Below are 22236 nucleotides of genomic sequence, written 5' to 3'. Positions count from 1 at the left end.
GCGAAGGATGGACCCTCTCTAGTGGTTAACATGGTGACCTTGCAATCGTCAGAGCCATAGTCTCTGCAACGCCGGAGGCACTGGGTAGTTAGATTTCAAGGAGAGGTATCGTTAACCAAGCCTTTGTTTGCTTCGCCTTGACTTCTCTCTACAGCCTACTTTAGAGATTAACCTCAAAACAGCTAAGGATTATGGGATACACCTAGTTAGGCATATAACTAAAATCAACCAAGATTTTGCATCTCACCTAGATTGTAAGACCTGCATTTCATCTAGGATAGCAAAGCATTTCAAGCAGTGATTGTTCATACGGTCTGTTGACCTCACTGGTCAACTGCCCATGCAGTGCATCCCGTTTTTCTTGACAGAAAGAAGCAGCACCTGAACAGCATGTCCGTGCCATCCTGCCATCATCAGCAGCTTGATCATTTTTGTTGTAAACCCAGTCTGCATGTATAAGTTGTAAATAATCTAAGCAGATCAGAGTCATGCATGTAAAGTTGCCTAGGTGGACCTAACTTTCTAATGATGATCTGCGTCCCGGGAGGTTTTTCGTCTCACCGATCTACGATCGGCAGAGTTTTCCTTCAAACCTGACCCCAAAGCCGGGATAGATTTCGTCATCAGAACTTTAGGAGAGTCTTATATGTTAATCTGCTAGATTATAGTTGTGTCGCAGAACTGGGTGTTCTATGAGGGTCTGTGTTAAGTGGGTTCATCCCTTTGAGATGTAAATTGTAAAAATCATGATGAATTGTGTCTTGAGGGTTGAAAAAGTTGTAAATCCCCTCATGAGTCCTAGGTCCTAGGTCCTAGGTGATGTTTCCAACGGCTTAGTTTGATGATCCATCTTAAAATGAATTAAAAAATTAAAAAAAATGAATAAAAATAATAAAATAATAAAAAATTAAAAATTGAAGCAAAAACCCTAACTAATAAAATAATAATATTTTAAGTTAATAAATCGACGGATGAGATCAAGAGATGTCTTGATCCTCATCAACGGTCGAGATCAATTCTACATGGATCACCCAAAACTAGCCGTTGGGATCATTTCCTTTATATAGGGTCTTAGGGGTCATTTTAAGGCATCTGATCTGTGAGTCTGTACTGAAAAGCCCTCTTGTAAATCTGATTTTCTGGTTAATAAAAAGACTTTGGGGTCCAAATCGTGTTGGTGTTACTCTCTGGGATTGCTGTGAGATCTTTAATTTTCTGCATATTTCAGTTTTTAGCCGTTAATCATAGCTTGTTTTTTAAGAGTAGTGTGAGCACAGGTATCTTGTTCACCTGCTAGGGTTTGAGGGCTGCTAGGATTTATGAAATAATGGCAGGTATCTCCATTATTTTCTGAAATCTAGCAGCACTCTTTCTCTCTGTGCTGATGGTTGCTTGAGGTGTGCAGGAAAACCTTTCTGAAGGAAATTGTGGGCGTTTGGGGAAGTTCTAGGCTGAACCAGCCGACTCCCACAGGCTCTTCTGTGCAGAGCCCAGCTGATTGTGCCCTGGGTTAATCATTAAGAGTTTCTTTTCTGTTTTACATTGAGAGATTTTCTTTCTGTTCACAGTGAAGTTCAAAATTTCTGATATATTGAAAACAATTACTGCAATTATTGTCAAATCTGGCTGTCAAAGGGGCCAAATCTGTACATTTACTAGCTGTTCTAGGGTTTCAATTTTTCTGATCTAGGGTTTTTAGTTTCTTTCTGGCATACTTCATTAGGGTTTTGTTTTTCTTTTGCAGGTATAGGGTTTGTCTTTGCATGACCATCGTCAATCTTCTCAGCCCCATGTTGAGATTGCAACAAGATGATGGAGCTTAGTGAAAAGAGTCGCCTTCACTAAGTGGGCCCGCAGGCTATTTTTGGCGCAAGTCTATTTTTAGACTATGTCTAATTTTAGACATATGGATCATGTCTATGTTTATGGATGATTGATCAAGTTGGGAAAAATAGATGGACTTCTATTTTTGATGAAAGTGTGAGTGATCACAGTGTGAGTGATCAAGTCTATTTTTAGACTAGCTGTCAAAAATAGAAAAGTCAAATATTATTATCTCACAATAATATTTGGACTATAAACTTAATCTTATTCTCTTGGAGCACTTCAGTTTGAGCTACGGAAGTGGCACATGCAGCTGTCAGAAGGAAATTCGTTTTTCTTATGAGTCAGTTGAGTTGTTGCATGCATGACTTCAGTTAGAACTCAAGTGAGTTGAGTTTAGTGGACTGGAGGTACAGTTGATGGAGTTGTGTTCAGTTTAACTTAGTTAAACTGGTTGTAGTTAGTCTAACTGCAGATAGACTAATGATGAGTTGTTAAACTAATTATTAACTCATAATACAACTAAAGAATACATCAGTTAACTCAGTTGCATGTCAGTGCATGTTCAGTTCAACAGGGACAGGTGGTAGAGAATCAGATTGCTATCAGTTGTGACTATAGTTGTGCACCAGATCTTGCACAATCAAGGGATTGAGTATGCCAATGAGTTTGCTCACGTATTTGGCCCGCATTTTAGCCTTTGCTCACGTCCACAAAGAGTGAGTGACTATTTTGCAGGTGAAAATCGAGTTTGGGAAGCAATTCTCATCAGTTCTTGAGCAGGTATTGAGCAGTGGAGGCAGGCAAGCAGTGGAAGAGATTTGGAGATCAGATCTGAGCTGTATTGTGTGTAACAGAGGTGGAGATACTTGTGAGAAGTATTATGCTGTGTAATGTTACATGACTCAATCATTAATATACAGATAGTGTGGGGTTTTTAGCGAGATGCTTTCCCTGTGATACATATTGTGTTAATGTGTGAATGCTCTTGATGTTTTATTGTTATTGATGCTGCTATATTCTTGATCAACGTAGAGGAGCTTATGTATTGTGTATGTTTTCCGCATTAGTACATGATCAGGATAATCTCCATTGAATATGTGTTAAATTATTCAAAATTTCTACATGGTATCAGAGCTAGATGATTTGTAGAAAAAGTTTCTACATGGTATCGGAGCAGCTTGATTTGTAGAAGAGATTTTTACAGGATATCAAGCGAGGGTTGATCGGAAGCAGTTGAGTTGGTTGCTGGTGGAATTCGAATTTGCAGCAGTGTTTTCTTGGTGACAACGCAGCAATGTCTTTCAACGGATTGCAAATGTTATTCCAAAGCAAGAGCGACCTGGCGCTCAAGGATAAACTCAGTAACAATAAAGGTGAGAATGGATCTTCATCAAAGGTATCTGATGAAGAGAATTGCGCTTTGGCTGCCCAAGCAAAGAAGGGGAAGAACGAGAAAGCTTCTCAGTCTGGTGCGAAAGGCAAGAAGCAGGATATGTCCAAAGTGAAGTGTTTTCACTGTCACCAGCATGGACACTATGCCACAAATTGTCCGCAGAAGAAGAAGAACAAGCAAGCTGTTGGATCTGCAGGGGGAGAGGCTTTAGCTTCTCAGTTTGAGCTTGATTTTTCATTGATCGCATGCTTGGTTTCAAGTGTGATGGGATCAGTGTGGTTCTTGGACAGTGGTGCGTCTTTTCACATGACGGGAGATAGAGATTTGTTCTCTGATCTGGAGGACAAAGATCTTAGAGTGCACATCGAGATGGGCGATGATGGTAGATACAGTGCGACCGGTATCGGTACCATTTCCTTTGAGAGGGAGTCTGGTAAACCCTTTGTATTGAAGGAAGTCATGCATGTTCCAAGATTGAAGAAGAATCTCATCTCAGTGGCGATGTTAGAAGACAAGGGGTATGATGTTGTTTTTAGCGAGGGAAAGGCCTTCCTACGCAGCAAGACAACTGGTGAGACCCGGAAGATAGGGGTTCGAGTGAGGAACCTTTATCAGTTGCATGTAGATGGATGCGCAGCAATGGCAGGCAAGGCAGAAGGATTGGTGAGCCGGGATGATGGCGAGTTGTGGCACAGGAGATTGGGTCACCTTCACCATGGAGCCTTGAAGATACTGCAGCAGATCACTACAGGGCTTCCTAAAGGCACACTTGCGCAGTCAGATCAGTGCAAGGGGTGTACCTTGGGGAAGTTTGTGAAAGCCACCTTTCACGAGAAGGATAGTCGCGCCACGACGATCCTTGAGAAAATTCACACAGGCGTGTGTGGACCTTTCTCAGTTGCTTCGACAGCAAAACACAGGTATTATGTGATTTTTGTTGATGATTTCTCTCGTAAGTGTTGGATCTTCTTCATGCAGAAGAAGAGCGAGACATATTCAAAGTTCTGTGAATTCAAAGCACTGGTCGAGAAGGAGTCGGGGAAGAAGGTGAAGGCTCTTAGGAGCGATAATGGTGGTGAATACATCTCGGACGAGTTCAAGGATTTCTGCAAGGCAGAAGGGATTCGTAGAGAGCTCATAGCTCCCCATAACCCACAGCAGAACGGGGTAGCTGAGCGGAAGAACAGAACGATTGTGGGTGCTGCACGGGCAATGTTGCATGATCAGGGCCTACCCCTTCACTTGTGGGCGGAAGCATGCAATACAGCAGTTTATGTGCAGAACCGTTGTCCTCATAGGATACTTGGCATGAGTACACCCGAGGAGGCTTATTCTGGTAAGAAGCCTGATCTTTCTCATTTGAGGATTTTTGGTGCTAACGTTTACATGCATGTGACGAAGGATGCCAGAAAGAAGTTGGAGCCGACTGCAGAGGTTGGGATATTTGTGGGGTACACTGATACGCCCCACAACTATTGTGTGTATTTGCCAGACAGTGGTAAAACTGTTGTGCGACGGGATATAAAATTTCAGGAGGAGAAAGCCATGAAGTGTTCGCTTGAGAGGGAGCTACACTTGCATGCAGATGAGGAGCTATTAGTTCCTAAGGATGAGCTTCAGGACGTGGATCAGCCACAGGACGAGGTTCATGGAGTGGAAGAGACCACTCATGCAGCGCCAACCATCAGAGGGCGAAAGCGCTTGACAGAAGCTGAGCCACTGGCTCAAGATGCAGAGAAAGTTGTAGGACCACCTACAGCCCAACGCAGGCAGAGACAGTCACCTGATCGATACACTGGATACATGGCTCTTATGAGCAAGTGTGTTGTGACTGAGCCATCCTCTTTCGAGGAAGCTGTGGAGGATCCCGCATGGGTAGACGCCATGGTGGAAGAGTATGATTCTATTGTCAGAAACAGTGCATGGGAGATTGTTCCTAGACCGGAAGGGAAATCAGTGGTGGGTTCGAGATGGATCTACAAAGTTAAGCAGGCAGCTGACGGGAGTGTGGAGAAGTACAAGGCAAGATTTGTTGCCCGAGGCTTTTCACAGATTGAGGGGATCGATTATGAGGAGACCTTTGCACCTGTCGCAAGGTATTCTTCCATACGGACGATTCTTGCTCTCTCAGCGCAGATGGGATGGCACATTCATCAGATGGATGTGAAGACTGCGTTCCTCAACGGAGTCATTGAGGAGGAGGTGTACATTGAGCAACCCGAAGGCTTTGAAGTCTTCAGCAGCGAGTCGCATGTGTGCAGGCTCAAGAGAGCGCTGTATGGGTTGAAGCAAGCACCACGTGCTTGGTACACACGGATAGACAGCTATTTCACAGGACTTGGATTCTCCAAGAGCGAGGCGGATCCGAACCTATACCAGATTGTGGTGGAGGGTAAGTTGCTTATCATTGTACTGTATGTTGATGATTTGATTCTAACGGGTGATGAGCTGTTGATACTGTCATGCAAGAAGGATCTTGCTACAGAGTTTGAGATGAAGGATTTGGGCCTCCTTCACTATTTCCTAGGATTGGAAATATGGCAGCGCAGTGGTGGACTGTTTGTTTCTCAGGGCAAGTATGCTCGGGAGATACTGGAGAAGTTCAACATGCATGGCTGCAAGCCTGTTGATACTCCTCTTCCTGGAGGTTGGAGGAAGGAGGATGCCACTTCGGGAGAAGAAGTGGATGCCACTGTTTATCGACAGTTGGTGGGGTCGCTGATGTATTTGGTCAATACACGACCTGATATATGCTATGCAGTTAACCAGCTTTCACAAGCTATGGTTAAGCCTACCAAGCTCTTCTGGAAGGCGGGCAAGCATGTATTGAGCCACTTGAGAGGCACATCGGGATATGGATCTTGGTACAGACAGGAGGATGAGGTGAAGCTATGTGGCTTCACGGATGCAGATTGGGCAGGGAGCCCATCGGACAGAAAGAGCACATCAGGAGAGGTCTTCAGTATCGGATCGACAGTAGTTTCTTGGTACAGCAGGAAGCAGAGATCTGTGTGGATGAGGATGATCCTGGTCGGGTTTTTCGGGTCCAAGAACATCAAGTACCATCATATCAGAGATTGTGTGCAGCGGAGGATCATGTTACTTTAGTACATTCCAACGGAGGATCAGGATGCTGATATTCTGACGAAGGCTCTCACCAGGAGCAAATTCGAGTACCACCGAGGCAGGATAGGGGTTGCTGATAATCCATATCTTGTCGAGAGGGAGTGTTGAGATTGCAACAAGATGATGGAGCTTAGTGAAAAGAGTCGCCTTCACTAAGTGGGCCCGCAGGCTATTTTTGGCGCAAGTCTATTTTTAGACATATGGATCATGTCTATGTTTATGGATGATTGATCAAGTTGGGAAAAATAGATGGACTTCTATTTTTGATGAAAGTGTGAGTGATCAAGTCTATTTTTAGACTGGCTGTCAAAAATAGAAAAGTCAAATATTATTATCTCACAATAATATTTGGACTATAAACTTAATCTTATTCTCTTGGAGCACTTCAGTTTGAGCTACGGAAGTGGCACATGCAGCTGTCAGAAGGAAATTCGTTTTTCTTATGAGTCAGTTGAGTTGTTGCATGCATGACTTCAGTTAGAACTCAAGTGAGTTGAGTTTAGTGGACTGGATGTACAGTTGATGGAGTTGTGTTCAGTTTAACTTAGTTAAACTGGTTGTAGTTAGTCTAACTGCAGATAGACTAATGATGAGTTGTTAAACTAATTATTAACTCATAATACAACTAAAGAATACATCAGTTAACTCAGTTGCATGTCAGTGCATGTTCAGTTCAACAGGGACAGGTGGTAGAGAATCAGATTGCTATCAGTTGTGACTATAGTTGTGCACCAGATCTTGCACAATCAAGGGATTGAGTATGCCAATGAGTTTGCTCACGTATTTGGCCCGCATTTTAGCCTTTGCTCACGTCCACAAAGAGTGAGTGACTATTTTGCAGGTGAAAATCGAGTTTGGGAAGCAATTCTCATCAGTTCTTGAGCAGGTATTGAGCAGTGGAGGCAGGCAAGCAGTGGAAGAGATTTGGAGATCAAATCTGAGCTGTATTGTGTGTAACAGAGGTGGAGATACTTGTGAGAAGTATTATGCTGTGTAATGTTACATGACTCAATCATTAATATACAGATAGTGTGGGGTTTTTAGCGAGATGCTTTCCCCGTGATACATACTGTGTTAATGTGTGAATGCTCTTGATGTTTTATTGTTATTGATGCTGCTATATTCTTGATCAACGTAGAGGAGCTTATGTATTGTGTATGTTTTCCGCATTAGTACATGATCAGGATAATCTCCATTGAATATGTGTTAAATTATTCAAAATTTCTACACCCCAAGCACCTGCAAACGCATAAGGACCGGGAAATCTGTGGGACGTGTCTCGCGATGCCTTCAGCCCAAACAAACACCGTCAAGATCGGATGAGACACCTGCTAACCACGGAGTTTTGTCATTTCTGTATACACATCCACGAGTTTGGTCTCAGAGCTTCTCTTTTTTTGGAAAACCTTTCTGCATATGATGGATTAGAGCTGCGGTTGAAAGGAGATGAACGTCGGTATAAACTTATAATTCGCAGCCAGCTCCAAACTCAGATCACAACGTCCAGACTTCTGCGTAACATTAAAACTGATGCAAAAGATCCGTCTGCAACATTCTTCTCCGCTGTCGACAGTATATATATGCATAAATCGTGGTATTGACATGACTGAGTAAGAAGAGCTATTCAATGTGAACTATTTAGCGCCAGTCCGAGCAAATCGAGGTCGTTTATGCAATGTTCAGCTTCTGCTGTCTCCGTCCAGCTTCAATCGCATTCTTCAATCACGCTTCAGGCAACCTGCAGACAAAAACGTGCCCACTTCATCCCCTACAGATATACGAGAGTGCTTTCTCAACCCTGCAAGCTTAAATCGATTCAGCTCCTTCACCGATTGAAAGCTTGTTCCGTCATTTCCTGTGCGTGAATGATCCCGGTGTGAGTTTCGCATTTGTCTTACCCTCGTTGCCGTCTTCAGGTAATGTATTTCACGGGTTATCACCTCCAAACATTTGCGTGGGCATCGAACTTACTCACGCCGGCAGCAGGCCTATTCCGCTCATCACGCAGACAGTAATATCGACCCATTTTTCTGAAGAGGTAAAAGGTATTGCGATTTTCATTTCGTTTTGGAGTTTAGGTTATTTAAATGTTAGATTTAAGTTTGAGTTTTTTTTAGTATTCACGTTTCAGTCATAGATTTTAATTAGATTTGATTTTGTTTCATTTAGTTTTGTTTTAATTAAGTTTTTAAATGTTAGCGTTAGTGCTTCAAGTTAGATTTTTAGGTTAGATCTTAATTTGTATTTAGTTTAGATTTATTTAGTTTTGTTAGATTTTCATGTTAAAATTTTGATTTAATTATTTTGGTTTAGAAATTTTCAATTTTAGTTTTATTTTAGCTTTTTAGATTCTAATTTTTCTTTTTTTATTCTTAGATTGTGTAGATTTTAAATAATTTCAAATATTTAAAAAAAAATAAAAAAGATTTTTAGATTTTAGTTTCATTTTTAAAATAGTTTAGTTTTAGAATAGAATTTTAAAATTTAAATTTTTTAGATTTTCTTTTAAAAAAAAAAAAATCGAAAAAATATAAAAATTTCGTGGAAATTTTATTTTTGCCAGATTCAGTTGTTTTCATGTTATATCTTTCATGCTGACCTTTTAAGTCGAGATGCGAAGTTGATATCTGGTTAATGGTTTATGATTCGTGGTGGTTTAAAGCATTTATCTTTTTGAAACTTTCAGTTGCTGGATATCATTTTGAGCATTGTGATTTAGTTAATGATAGATGATTACTGTTCATGTTTCATGTTTCTACACCATTTAACAAGTAATCGTTTTAACCAAATCTCTTAAGGCACTGGTCTGCTAAATTAATCAAATCCATCTAGTGCTTTTCATATTGTGTCTCGTGTCTCCCAACCAACTGTTTGGCAGTTGGTCTTCATTACCTCGCAGGGTCTACCCCCCTTAGCCGCGGGAGACAGGCTTAAACGGAGGGATCGGGGATCAGAGTGACAGCCCCCGGTCCGAGCGTTGTCGTGCCAATCTGCGCGACAACACGGTCATTTGGTATTTATTCGATATAAATCAAGTAGTTGACTCCATAATGCACTGGTTTCATATAACAATCTAATCTAATCACTTACCTTGCTAAAATCAACCAAGTAGCTAGGTCATTCAATCGTGTCTCCCGGACTTGTTGGTTGCCAACGAATCTTGCATTCCCATATTCCATAGGGACTACCCCCCATACCCTATTGTTGGGAGACGCTTAGAATGGAGAGGTTGGGGATCAGAATAATAGCCGCTGACCTGAGTCATTGTCACGTCGTGCCTGTACAATCTGAGTGGCAACAGGTATCATTGTATTCAAGTTTTGTGATAGTCATCTTCGTGTAGCCAACCTTTTGGCTCTCACAGAATAAAATTCAGTTTTGATCCACTCACTCTAGTTTGTTTGATTCAATTTTATCTATTGCAAATTATTAAGAGTTTTCAGCTATTAATTTGGGTAATTAGCCACTTAGACACACTTTCTTATTGAATTATTTTTCATATAAAGGCTGATTTGTGAAGGATTGTTCCACACTTTGAAACTAAGGATTTTCACTCACTTGTTTGGCCACTAACTTGCAGGTCAAACAGATTTTATCTTGCTGTTTTTTTATTGTTTTATGGCAGATTTACAGGTAAGAATAGCAGGTACAAACTTTAGGGACACTCCCCTGAGGTTGGCTAACACTAGCCCAAATGGAGAGGAAGATTTGCTAGTGACACTTCGGCAGATTTTCCTATATGTTTGCTGATGTTTACCACTGATTTTTAAAGTTTACATCAATTTACAGGGTGTATATTTTAGTTGTAACAAGACTGCATGGGAAAACTATATTTTTAGTCTTAGTGATATGTAATGTGCCTTGAGCATATCAAGAGATAAAATAAGATAATTTTATTAATGTCCAACAAATGACCACAAAAGCAGGGACTGAAGAAGAATACAATGTGGGACTGCAAGTGTAGCTCCAAGAAATGCTGAAAATAATATAAAGAAGGAAAGAAAGAAGCGGTAATACTGCTGTGACACACATATGAAAGACTGTGGCACGATACAAAATAATCAGTGGCCTGCCAAGAAAGAATGAGTGAAATAGGATGATCTAGCAAAGGAGCTAAAGATGTCAAGGGCTCCTGAATCTGATAACTGATCATGAGGGCAGGGAACTAGGCACTGGCTCACTGTCGAAATGCCCTAGAGCCAGTGGTGGGTCCAACTGTATGATCCTAGGGGGGTGTAGCAGCAAGAGATACTCCCAGCATATGAGGTCGACAGAAAGAAACTCTAAATAGATCTATGGCCACTCCTATGGAACTAGGAGGTAATCAAACAGGGTGAGACTGCCCTGCTCTGGAACTATCTAAAGCTGGTCCCTCTGGTGCTCTAAGAATATGTAAATTGATGTATGGTTCAGCATCACAGAACTGGTTTCAATGATGTCCATCAATCCCTCAAAGGCGGAGGCTGAGAAGAGACCCGAATTATCACCCTTCTATTGTCTAGTGCACCCTGAACTTTTGTCCATTGCTTGTGCTTCTGATCAGACAGATCAACATGATGTGGTTCAGCAGAGTGTTTTTTATTTTTGGCTGAAATAAAGAATGATTTTTTTCCTTCAGAAAAATAAAAAGATTTTAATATCTTCTCTATTTATACTTGAAAGTTAGAACTTAGAAGTAAGAACACGGTAACACTAGTATTCATATATATGGCACATGCATGTACGACAATGGCAAATGGCAATTCTTGTGATTAATAGAAGTATAATCTCATTCAATATATAATTGGTGGCTACTTGAACATAATCGGTATATGACAACTAAAGTGAAATAATGCCGGCAAATGGCCAAAAGAAATCAATAGACCAAAACACGTGTGTGTTCCAAGGGAAAGAAAATTAGATATCTGCAACCTACGTCTAAAAGCGATTCCCACAAAATAGCTATCTGGTACAGAAAACACAGACAGTAGCTAATAGAAAGATGATAAGGTACACGCTTTTAAAAATCATACTGAAAATTATTATATCCAAATTTGTAATGAAAACCAGCACGGAAATGAAAAAGGAAGGTTGCTGTGTATATAACTAAATTAAAAAGCTTATCAATCCAACTTAGGAGGTTAAGAAGATCCCAGGACTTCACCGTAAAAATTTGCCCCTATCCTCTGGCCATTCATCTGCACCTCTGCTGTCAAAAACCTGGACTAAATCTCCTGGTAAATTAGCATCACACTTTCCACGCTTTACATCTCCATCTCTTCTGCCTTCCCTATTTTTCCGTTTTTTATCACCTTGTCTTCCACGGCCCTTATTCCTTCCATGTTCCTCTTGTCTGTTATAATATCTCACACGGACACATTTTGCACTAGGATCAGTTCCTTCAATAGTGTCTGTCACAAGAAAACTTAAATTGGCCTTGAAGAAATTATGAACTGCCTGCAAGCAGCAGTATGCTACATTTAGGACACACAAAAAATATGCAAGAACAATTAAATACTATCAAGAAGACCTGCACATTCCAATCAGTAGCAAACAAGTATGTCCATGGATAGGTACATAGCACAAGGCTTAGAATATACTTGCCGCTCTATGTGCTTTGTCAGGATCTGGTGAAAGGACAAGAGGAACAAGATTCTTGATATCTCCTGCAGAAACTTGAGCAAGCAAGTCTTTCAACTTTTCTGCATCACTTTCACCAGCTAAGTTTTTAAATGTCTCAACATGTATACTGTAATCTGAACTGTTTACACTGCTTAGCTGGCATTCCCTGCTACTGACTTCATTTGTCAACATAGAGCTCTCTTGAGGCACCTTCTTTTCCTAGCAAAAACAATAGCATGTCACATATATCTTATACTCTAAATGAAAAATCAAAATGGCTATATCCAAAAGCACAATGTATAGGTATTTACCTCTGTTGGAACATCCAAACATGTCAGATGTACCACCTTCCCATCACAGTCTACTTCATTTACAATAAAATCTGTATACCTGCAATATATGATAATTTCAAAACATCATTGTGACATTTACTGGTCAAGATAATTCTCAGCCTCATTCAATAAAACTAAATAATTGAGATGACTAAAGATAATTTATGCAATGCCATATTAAGATGAGAAACATGCAAGAATGCCATATAAATAAGTAGCTATGCATCAATTCTCCCTCAAAGATAACTCTCCATTGACAACAAGAACGTGTAGTTCAACACAGTCATACTTTTGATTTCAATAATAGAATCAGAACTTAAGAGTATGACAATTATTACATGAATAATCTTTTAAAATATAATCAAGTTGGTAGGAGCCCCCTGTTGTATAGTGAAACTGTTGGACATCTGAGTTAGATGAGTGTATTGAATAAAGAGGCTTGAGGCGTGCATGCATTTGAGTTTCCTCAGTCTTGTGTTTATAATCACAGCGTCTTCTGCTTGATTAGCCTGTGCTGCCCCTTGCTGGCAAGTTTTTCCCACTCACATGGTTTTGTTGACGATATAGCAGCTTAATATGAACCTGATCCTTCCACTGTGTCTGGAGGTAATTGTCAAGATGGTACCCAAAAAATACTTAGAAGTTTGTACCGAAGGTGTTTTGCAAGGTAATTCCTTGACTCCAGTGTTCCATTGGGATGTACTCCCCAGAGTGGGGGGCATGCCCCCCAAGTTTCCCACACTCCGGGAATGGGCGGATGCCTAGGGAAACGTTTCCCCACATCCCCCTTTGCGGGGAAACCGCGGAAACACATGGGGAAATGTTTCCCGATGTGGGGGATGCAGTTTCCAAAAAGGGGGACATTTGTGTGCCCCCCTTCCCTCTCCTTGAAGGGGGATGCCTTGGTGTTCCCCCCAGATATTTTGTCTAGTAACCCATGAAGATAGAAAAAATAAGGGATAGAACTTTGAGGATGTGAAATCTCATCTATTGCAGCAACTGGAAATTATTCTTCTAATTGTTAATTTAATTTAACAATTTATTTGCCCATACAAACAATGAATAATTCTCTACTGCAATTTTCACAAATATACTGCGGAAGAAAATAGCGCTAGAAACTGAGAAAATTCTAGCACACACACATAAAAATATGACACAATTCTTTTCAGACAATTGTCCCTGGAAAAACCCAACTTGGGAAAATCAATGCAGCAGATGAGGGTTTTATTATTATGCAGCAGTGAATTCTGAGTACAATCTATGGATGCCCAACTGGCAATCCAACTAGCAAGAAAATCTGGCCAAAATTATATATGGGAATTTCCCTTCTTCCACAAGCAACCCTAGCACAACTTTCCTTTAGAAAACTCGTCCTCCTGGACCCTCTTTGCAATGCTTGTGCAGGGCCTGTTGACCACTACGTGTCAACTTCCCAGCAGTACACCCCCTTTTTTTCTTCGCAAAAAGGGATAGCGCTTGATCGACATGTTTGTGCCATTCGACAGTCATCGACAGCTTGATCAATTTATGTTGTAAACCCAGTCTGCATATTCAATTGTAAATAATCTTAGCAGAGTTGAGTCATGTATGTAAATTGCCTAGGTGGACCTAATTTTCTAGTGATAATCTTCGTTCCGGAAGGTTTTTTGTCTCACCGATCTATGATCGGCAAAGTTTTCCTTCAGCCTAACCCAAAAGCCGGAATGGATTTTGTCATTAGAATTTTAGGAGAATCCTAGTGTGTTAATCTGCTAGATTATAGCTGTGTCGCAGAACTGTGTGATTTATGAGGGTCTATGTCAAATGGGTTTTCCCCCTTGAGATGTAAAATTGTAAAGGTCATGATGTAAAGTGTCTTGAGGGTTAGAAAATGATTTTAATCCCCTCATAAGTCCTAGGTCCTAGGTCCTAGGTGATTTTCCAAAGGCTAAGTTCGACGATCCATTTAAAAATAAATTAAAAAAAAAAATTAAAATTAAAAAATTGAAAAATAAAAATATATATATATATATAAATAAAAATAATAAAATAAAGTAAAAACTTAAAAAATAATAAAATACTAATATTTTGAGTAAATAAATGCAGATTTTCAATTTTTTAATGCATTAAAAATTCGACGGATGAGATTAAGAGATATCTTGATCCTCATCGACGGTCGAGATCATTTTGACATGGATCACTCGAACTAGCTGTTTGGAATTTTTCCTTTAAATAGGGTGCTCAGGGTCATTTGAGATCAGATTTGATCTGAGAGTCTGGTGCTAAAGAAAGCTCTCTTGTAGTCATTTTTGTGCAATAAAGAAAGACTTTGGGGTTAAAAATCCTGAAAATGTTGTAAGATTGTTTTAGTTTTTCTGCATAATTTTATTTCAGCCATTGATGATAGCTTAAAGAAGATTGATCTAGGCACAAGTATCTTGTCTGATCTTCGGGGTTTGAATGATAGTTTAGATTCTGAAATATAGTGGCAGGTATCTCCATTTGATCAGGGTTTCACTATTGTTTTCTCCTTCTATGTTAATGGTTGATTTTAAGCTGTGCAGGAAATCCTTTTTTCAGATTATCGGGCGTTAGGGGAAGTTCTCGGCTGAACCAGCCAACTCCCGGGTTGTGTTTTCTGAAAGAGCCCAGCCAGTTCTTGATCTCGGGCTTATCATTCGAAATATTTTTTTGAATGCATGCAGGGTTTTCTGAAGCGTTTTACATTAAAATTAAATTTTGATAATATTACTGTGATTATTGATAAATCTGGCTGCTTAAGAGCTTTCAGTTTGTAAATACTGTAAATTTTTTTAGCTGGTTTTAGGGTTTTCAGTTTATTTTTGGCACATTTTACTACTGGGTTTTTTTGTTTTTACAGGTTGCAGGTATAGATTTTAAAAATTTTGTGGGGTTTTCACAATCTGAAGCAGCTGATCCAAAATTTCAAGAGTCCTGATAAATTTTAAAAGGATTTTCCGGCCATTTGTTTTCTGATCAGCTTCTTCAAATTTGTTGTCTACAGGTTTCATTTTTATCACAGGAAAAATTTCGAAATTTTTTTTTGTGGGTAATCCGATTTCACCCGTGGCTCCCATACCCTGTCAGCAACTATCACTCCACACTCTTGCTGCCCATCCACTACACGCATATCTCTCAGTCTTCACGTTGTTCCACTGTCCATGCGCTTAACTTTGCTGCCATACGCCTGCAACAAAACCTTCGAAGGTTATTGCACTGCTCCATCAGCTCCAACCAATCCATCGATTGCATCGACTCCATTCGATTGCCTATCCCTCCTCTCCACGCAGTTGTTCCTCTTCCGCCTTTCAAACCGCAAAGAAAACGTTACCATTATAGCTCTTTCTCTTCACTGCATGCCTCCCGCAGAAGTTATCCAACCTGCAAACAACACCCAGAACGCTGCTCTTCCACGCTAAACCTGCAAACTCCCTGCGTTTCTTTCCATAGCCCCGCTGCACTTCTTTTGCCGATGTATGCCATTGAAACTCGTCGTGGCCTGCGGGTTTGTAGGTTAACATATCATTTTTTTTTTTGATAAATCTCTCAGGCATATGCGCAGTTTTTTGGTGTCAATGTGTTAGCAGCTCAGTGGTGCGTGGGTTTCTAGCTTCGATTCTCCTTTCTTCTTGCGTCTTCCGCCGTCTGCAGGTGCAACAGCAAACAAATTTTCGACTTCAAATTTTTCCTGTGTGGTAAATGCATTATGCGTAGAGGTATAGTTAATGCGTAGAGTTAGATTTTGTATAGGGATTTCGATTTTTATTCAAAAGTTCTAGTGTTAGTTTAGTTCTTTGACGTTTCTTTTAATTTTATAGCGTAGTTTGTTTGATCTGATTTAGGTGTATAGGTAATTAAAACAAAAATTCGATTCGTTTCTTTTTTCTTTTTTAGATTTTGATATATATCGAGTTTCTTTTGTTCTTAGGTTTAAGAAATTATGTATTTATTATTAGCTGTTGATTTTAGAATTAGACGCTTTTAGGTTCTAAATTGTTTAAGTTTCGAGTTTACATCTTTTCTAGGTTTATTTAATCATAAAAAATATAAAACATAAAAAAATTAAAAAAAAAAAAAAATTAAAAAAATAAATAAAAAAAGATAAAAATTTCCTTTTTTTTACTTTTAGACTTTAGTTTAGAATTAGATTTAGGCTTTTATTTTTGGTTTTTAGTTTAATTTAATTTAATTTTTTAATTTAGTCAAGTTTGTTTAAAGTTAGATTGTAATCACAAAAAATAAAAATAAAAATAAAAAACCATAAGAGCATAAAAAATAATGTTTAAGTTTTTCTTTTTTTTAGATTTCTTAGTTCTAAGTTTCATTTATTTAGCCTTTAGCTTTTGCTTAGACTAGTTTTGTTTTATTTGAAAAAAAAACATAAAAAATATTTTGGAAATATTTTACCTGATTTAGTTTTGGCTCGGGGATTTATCACGTTTTATTTTTTCCTGCTGAGGCTAAAATTTTGATGTGGAATTAATGTTTATCATCTTTTATGCTTGAATGATCCTGAATGTAATATCTGGTTAGCACTTGATGTGGTTGTTTAAAGCATTTATCTTGCGAAATTTTAATCGCTGAAATATCATTATTGAGTTTTAATCGCTGGATCACTATAAAAGCATTGTGCGTTTATCGAATGTCTTGCATTTGCTTGAGTTATCTAATGGTAAATGATTTTTTATGGGTTCATCTTTCCACAACATCTGATAATTAATCGTTTAAACATTAAATCCACAAGGCACTGGTCTATTAATTCAATAAAATCTATTTAGTGTTGGTTCCCTTTCGTGTCTCCCAAACCAATTGATTCACAGTTGGTCATCCATTTTCCCATAGGGTCTACCCCCCTTAGCCACGGGAGACAGGCTTAAACGGAGAGATCGGGGATCAGGGTGACAGGCCCCGGTTTGAGCGTTGTCGTGACAATCTATGAGACAACATTTTTTGGCGCTGTTGCCGGGGACAGAGTTTTTTCTATCCTTGGTTTATTTGACATTCATCTTCTCATTTCTCATCATTTTCTCATCTTTCTCATCTCACGTTTGAGCAAGCAGATTCAGCATTTTTTAGCGTCATCTCATCTTTTATGCCATTCATTAGCCTGTGAAACGGCCAACATTCTTTGGCGTATTTTGATCTTTTCATCACCTTATCTTTCGTCATATCAGCAACTTCTCTTCGATTCATTTCTTGTTTGGATGGCGACTCCACTCCATTTTCTTATTTTTCCCAGACAAGAAGCCTCCCTCATATCTACTTGTTGGTTGCTTTTTGGATCTTAGAATTAGATTCATTGTTCAAGTGGCGACTCCACTTCTTTTATCTCTTAATTTTCTTGAGCAGAAATCTCTTTCTATCATCCATTTGATCCCTTATTATTCATCATGGATTATTCATTTAAACCATGTCATTTTACTGATAATCTCCATGATTTTTCGAAAGAGGCCATTTCTAAATTATTGTTGTTCTCAGATGGTGATTCGGTCGTTGTTAGACAACATTTAAACAGGTTTACTTGTGTAATGATCATATATTGTAGACTTCCTCAATATAATCATGAAGATGTCAAGATGCGTCTATTTGTCCATTCTTTAAAGGGTGATGCTTTGAACTGGTTTAATAGTTGTCCTGAAGATTCCTTCATTTCTTTGCAAGACATTGTCGATGCTTTTAAAGATAGATATGGTGATCCAGATAGCTCGCCCTGTGCCCCTAAAATCATGCAACAGAATGAAAGTAATCTTATAAAAGGTTCAGCTGTCGAAGAAAGATTTCAAGACAATGCTTCATATCAGAATTTGCCATCCACTTGTAGTGGAAAAGTAGAAACAAATTGTAAAAACAATGTTAACAATGAAAAGGAAGATCATAAGCAAATTATACAAGATCTATTGCTACTGGTAAGAAATATGGAGATAAATCAAACTAATTACGCCAATGATGTGAGAACTTTATGCACTCACCTGGAAAAGCGTAATAGGGAGATGGAGATCATGCAAAATCAACATAGTAAGGAAATTGAAGCCATGAAGATTAATCATGACACAGAAATTAGTTTTATGCAAAGCAAGATGTCAAGCTTAGAGGAAAATATGACGACCATGCAAGCAAATCATAAGAAAGAGATAAACTCTATGCAGCATTGCTTGATGACCATGGAAGAAGACCATGCCAGGGAAATCAGTGCTATAAAGGTTGAACACTCTAGTCAGATAGATGTCATTAAAATACAGTTTCAGAAATTTCAACAGCAGTTGGAAGATGAAGGATACCAGGAAGAATCAATAGATCAAGAGCTTTCTCATCTGCTGCAACAAGCTCCATCTTACTATGAGGAGGTCATTAGTTCGATTGAAAGGTGGTTAATTGAAGGTGATCCAGATAGAATTAAAAATGATAAAGATCAGATGCAAGATAAAGAAAAACATGTCACGCATATCTTACATACTTCATCTAATAACTTTGAAGCAGAAAGTTCCATGTCATCAGTAATGCAGCCTGCCAGGAAGAAAAAGTGCAAAAGAAAGAGAATGAGAAGAAGATTTAATGCATCAGACGGCAGCGAGCAGCTTGATTTCCGGATAGGAAAAAGTCCTACCATATGTAGAATTGGACATGGCACATCCGACAAGCAGCCGACAGATTTGCCTGAAAACAGGCAAATGCTCAGTATACACTATATTGAACACATCCGATGCCATGGGGAATCCCCTGTATTTCTAACCTTACTCCTTGTTTTTTTCATCATTTTCATTTCTGTTTTAGAATTAAGATTTACTTTTCATGTTACTAGATAGTTAATAAATGAAGAGCTTATATCTTTCCTGTGCTTAATGTTATATGATGATTTTTGGATGGACGCTACTTATGTTTTGTTGTGTGTTGCATGGGTGCAGATTCTGGATTCTCACATTCCTACAGTGCAGCAACGTGTCCCCAAGTGGAGCCAGATGTTGACCACTACGTGTCAACTTCCCAGCAGTACACCCCCTTTTTTTTTCTTCCCTTTTTTTCTTCGCAAAAAAGGATAGCGCTTGATCGACATGTCCGTGCCATTCGACAGTCATCGACATTTTGATCAATTTATGTTGTAAACCCAGTCTGCATATTTAATTGTAAATAATCTTAGCAGAGTTGAGTCATGTATGTAAATTGCCTAGGTGGACCTAATTTTCTAGTGATAATCTTCGTTCCGGAAGGTTTTTTGTCTCACCGATCTATGATCGGCAGAGTTTTCCTTCAGCCTAACCCCAAAGCTGGAATGGATTTTGTCATTAGAATCTTAGGAGAATCCTAGTGTGTTAATCTGCTAGATTATAGTTGTGTCGCAGAACTGGGTGATTTATGAGGGTCTATGTCAAATGGGTTTTCCCCCTTGAGATGTAAAATTGTAAAGGTCATGATGTAAAGTGTCTTGAGGGTTAGAAAATGTTTTTAATCCCCTCATAAGTCCTAGGTCCTAGGTCCTAGGTGATTTTTCCAAAGGCTAAGTTCGAGGATCCAATTAAAAAAAATTTAAAAAATAAAAAAATTGAAAAATAAAAAAAATATATAAATAATAAAATAAAGTAAAAACTTAAAAAATAATAAAATAATACTATTTTGAGTAACTAAATGCATATTTTCAATTTTTTAATGCATTAAAAATTCGACGGATGAGATTAAGAGATATCTTGATCCTCATCGACAGTCGAGATCAGTTTGACGTGGATCACTAGAACTAGCTGTTGGGAATTTTTCCTTTAAATAGGGTGCTTGGGGTCATTTGAGATCAGATTTGATCTGAGAGTCTAGTGCTAAAGAAAGCTCTCTTGTAGTCATTTTTGCGCAATAAAGAAAGACTTTGGGGTTAAAAATCTTGTTGGTGTTACTCTTCTGAAAATGTTGTAAGATTGTTTTAGTTTTTCTGCATAATTTTATTTCAGCCATTGATAATAGCTTAAAGAAGATTGATCTAGGCACAGGTATCTTGTCTGATCTTTGGGGTTTGAATGATAGTTTAGATTCTGAAATATAGTGGCAGGTATCTCCATTTGATCGGGGTTTCACTATTGTTTTCTCCTTCTATGTTAATGGTTGATTTTAAGCTGTGCAGGAAATCATTTTTTCAGATTACCGGGCGTTAGGGGAAGTTCTCGGCTGAACCAGCCAACTCCCGGGTTGTGTTTTCTGAAAGAGCCCAGCGAGTTCTTGATCTCGGGCTTATCATTCGAAATATTTTTATGAATGCATGCAGGGTTTTCTGAAGCATTTTACATTAAAATTAAATTCTGATAATATTACTGTGATTATTGATAAATATGGCTGCTTAAGAGCTTTCAGTTTGCAAATACTGTAAATTTTTTTAGCTGGTTTTAGGGTTTTCAGTTTATTTTTGGCACATTTTACTACTGGGTTTTTTTGTTTTTATAGGTTGCAGGTATAGATTTTAAAAATTTTGTGGGGTTTTCACAATCTGAAGCAGCTGATCCAAAAATTTCAAGAGTCCTGATAAATTTTAAAAGGGTTTTCCGGCCATTTGTTTTCTGATCAGCTTCTTCAAATTTGTTGTCTACAGGTTTCGTTTTTATCACAGGAAAAATTTCGAAATTTTTTTGTGGGCAATCCAATTTCACCCGTGGCTCCCATACCCTGTCAGCAGCTATCACTCCACACTCTTGCTGCCCATCCACTACACGCACATCTCTCAGTGTTCACGTTGTTCCACTGTCCATGCGCTTAGCTTTGATGCCATACGCCTGCAGTAAAACCTTCGAAGGTTATCGCACTGCTCCATCAGCTCCAACCAATCCATCGATTGCATCAACTCCATTCGACTGCCTATCCCTCCTCTCCACGCACTTGTTCCTCTTCCGCCTTTCAAACCGCAAAGAAAACGTTACCATTATAGCTCTTTCTCCTCACTGCATGCCTCTCGCAGAAGTTATCCAACCTGCAAACAACACCCAAAACGCTGCTCTTCCACGCTAAACCTGCAAACAACACCCAAAACGCTGCTCTTCCACGCTAAACCTGCAAACACCCTGCGTACTCGTTCTTTCCATAGCCCCGCTGCACTTCTTTTGCCGATGTATGCCATTGAAACTCGTCCTGGCCAGCGGGTTTGTAGGTTAACGTATCATTTTTTTTGATAAATCTCTCAGGTTCTGCGCAGTTTTTTGTGTCAATGTGTTAGCAGCTCAGTCGTGCGTGGGTTTCTAGCTTCGATTCTCCTTTCTTCCTGCGTCTTCCGCCGTCTGCAGGTGCAACAGCAAACAAAATTTCGACTTCAAATTTTTCCTGTGTGGTAAATGCATTATGCGTAGAGATATAGTTAGGTTCTGTTTCATATATGCGTAGAGTTAGATTTTGTATGGGGATTTCGATTTTTATTCAGAAGTTCTAGCGTTAGTTTAGTTCTTTGACGTTTCTTTTTATTTCATAGCGTAGTTTGTTTGATCTGATTTAGGTGTATAGGTAATTAAAATAAAAATTCGATTCGTTTCTTTTTTCTTTTTAGATTTTGATATATATCGAGTTTCTTTTTCTCTTAGGTTCTTAGGTTTAAGAATTTTTTTATTTATTATTAGCTGTTGATTTTAGAATTAGATGCTTTTAGGCTCTAGATTGTTTAGTTTCCAGTTTACATCTTTTCTAGGTTTATTTAATCATAAAAAATATAAAACATAAAAAATAAAAAATAAAAATAAATTAAAATAAATTAAAAAAAAAAAAAATTATAAAAAGATAAAAATTTCCTTTTTTTTACTTTTAGACTTTAGTTTAGAATTAGGTTTAGGCTTTTATTTTTGGTTTTTAGTTTAATTTAATTTAATTTTTTAATTTAGTCAAGTTTGTTTAAAGTTAGATTGTAATCACAAAAAATAAAAATAAAAATAAAAAACCATAAGAGCATAAAAAATAATGTTTAAGTTTTTCTTTTTTTTAGATTTCTTAGTTCTAAGTTTCATT

At 38.6% G+C, this 22236-nt stretch overlaps 1 protein-coding gene across 1 annotated transcript in view; it reads right to left on the bottom strand.

Moving 5' to 3' along the window:
- LOC149211073 (multisubstrate pseudouridine synthase 7-like) overlaps window positions 1–22236 on the bottom strand; it is a 405145-nt gene that overhangs the window by 329458 nt on the left and 53451 nt on the right. The window contains exons 3-5 of the mRNA XM_089396894.1: window positions 12259–12337; window positions 11926–12166; window positions 11490–11778 (exon numbers count right to left, since the gene is read on the bottom strand). Of these exons, the coding sequence (XP_089253020.1) occupies window positions 11490–11778; window positions 11926–12166; window positions 12259–12337 (609 nt within the window). The remainder of the gene's footprint in view (window positions 1–11489; window positions 11779–11925; window positions 12167–12258; window positions 12338–22236) is intronic.

This window comes from Pinus tabuliformis, chromosome 1_2 (assembly GCF_031772625.1).
Source record: "Pinus tabuliformis cultivar Carrire ecotype Pingquan chromosome 1_2, CPIR1, whole genome shotgun sequence".
Lineage (NCBI taxonomy): Eukaryota > Viridiplantae > Streptophyta > Pinopsida > Pinales > Pinaceae > Pinus > Pinus tabuliformis.
The sequence above is the reverse complement of the archived record's forward strand: the minus strand, read 5'-3'. Positions and strand labels throughout refer to the sequence as shown.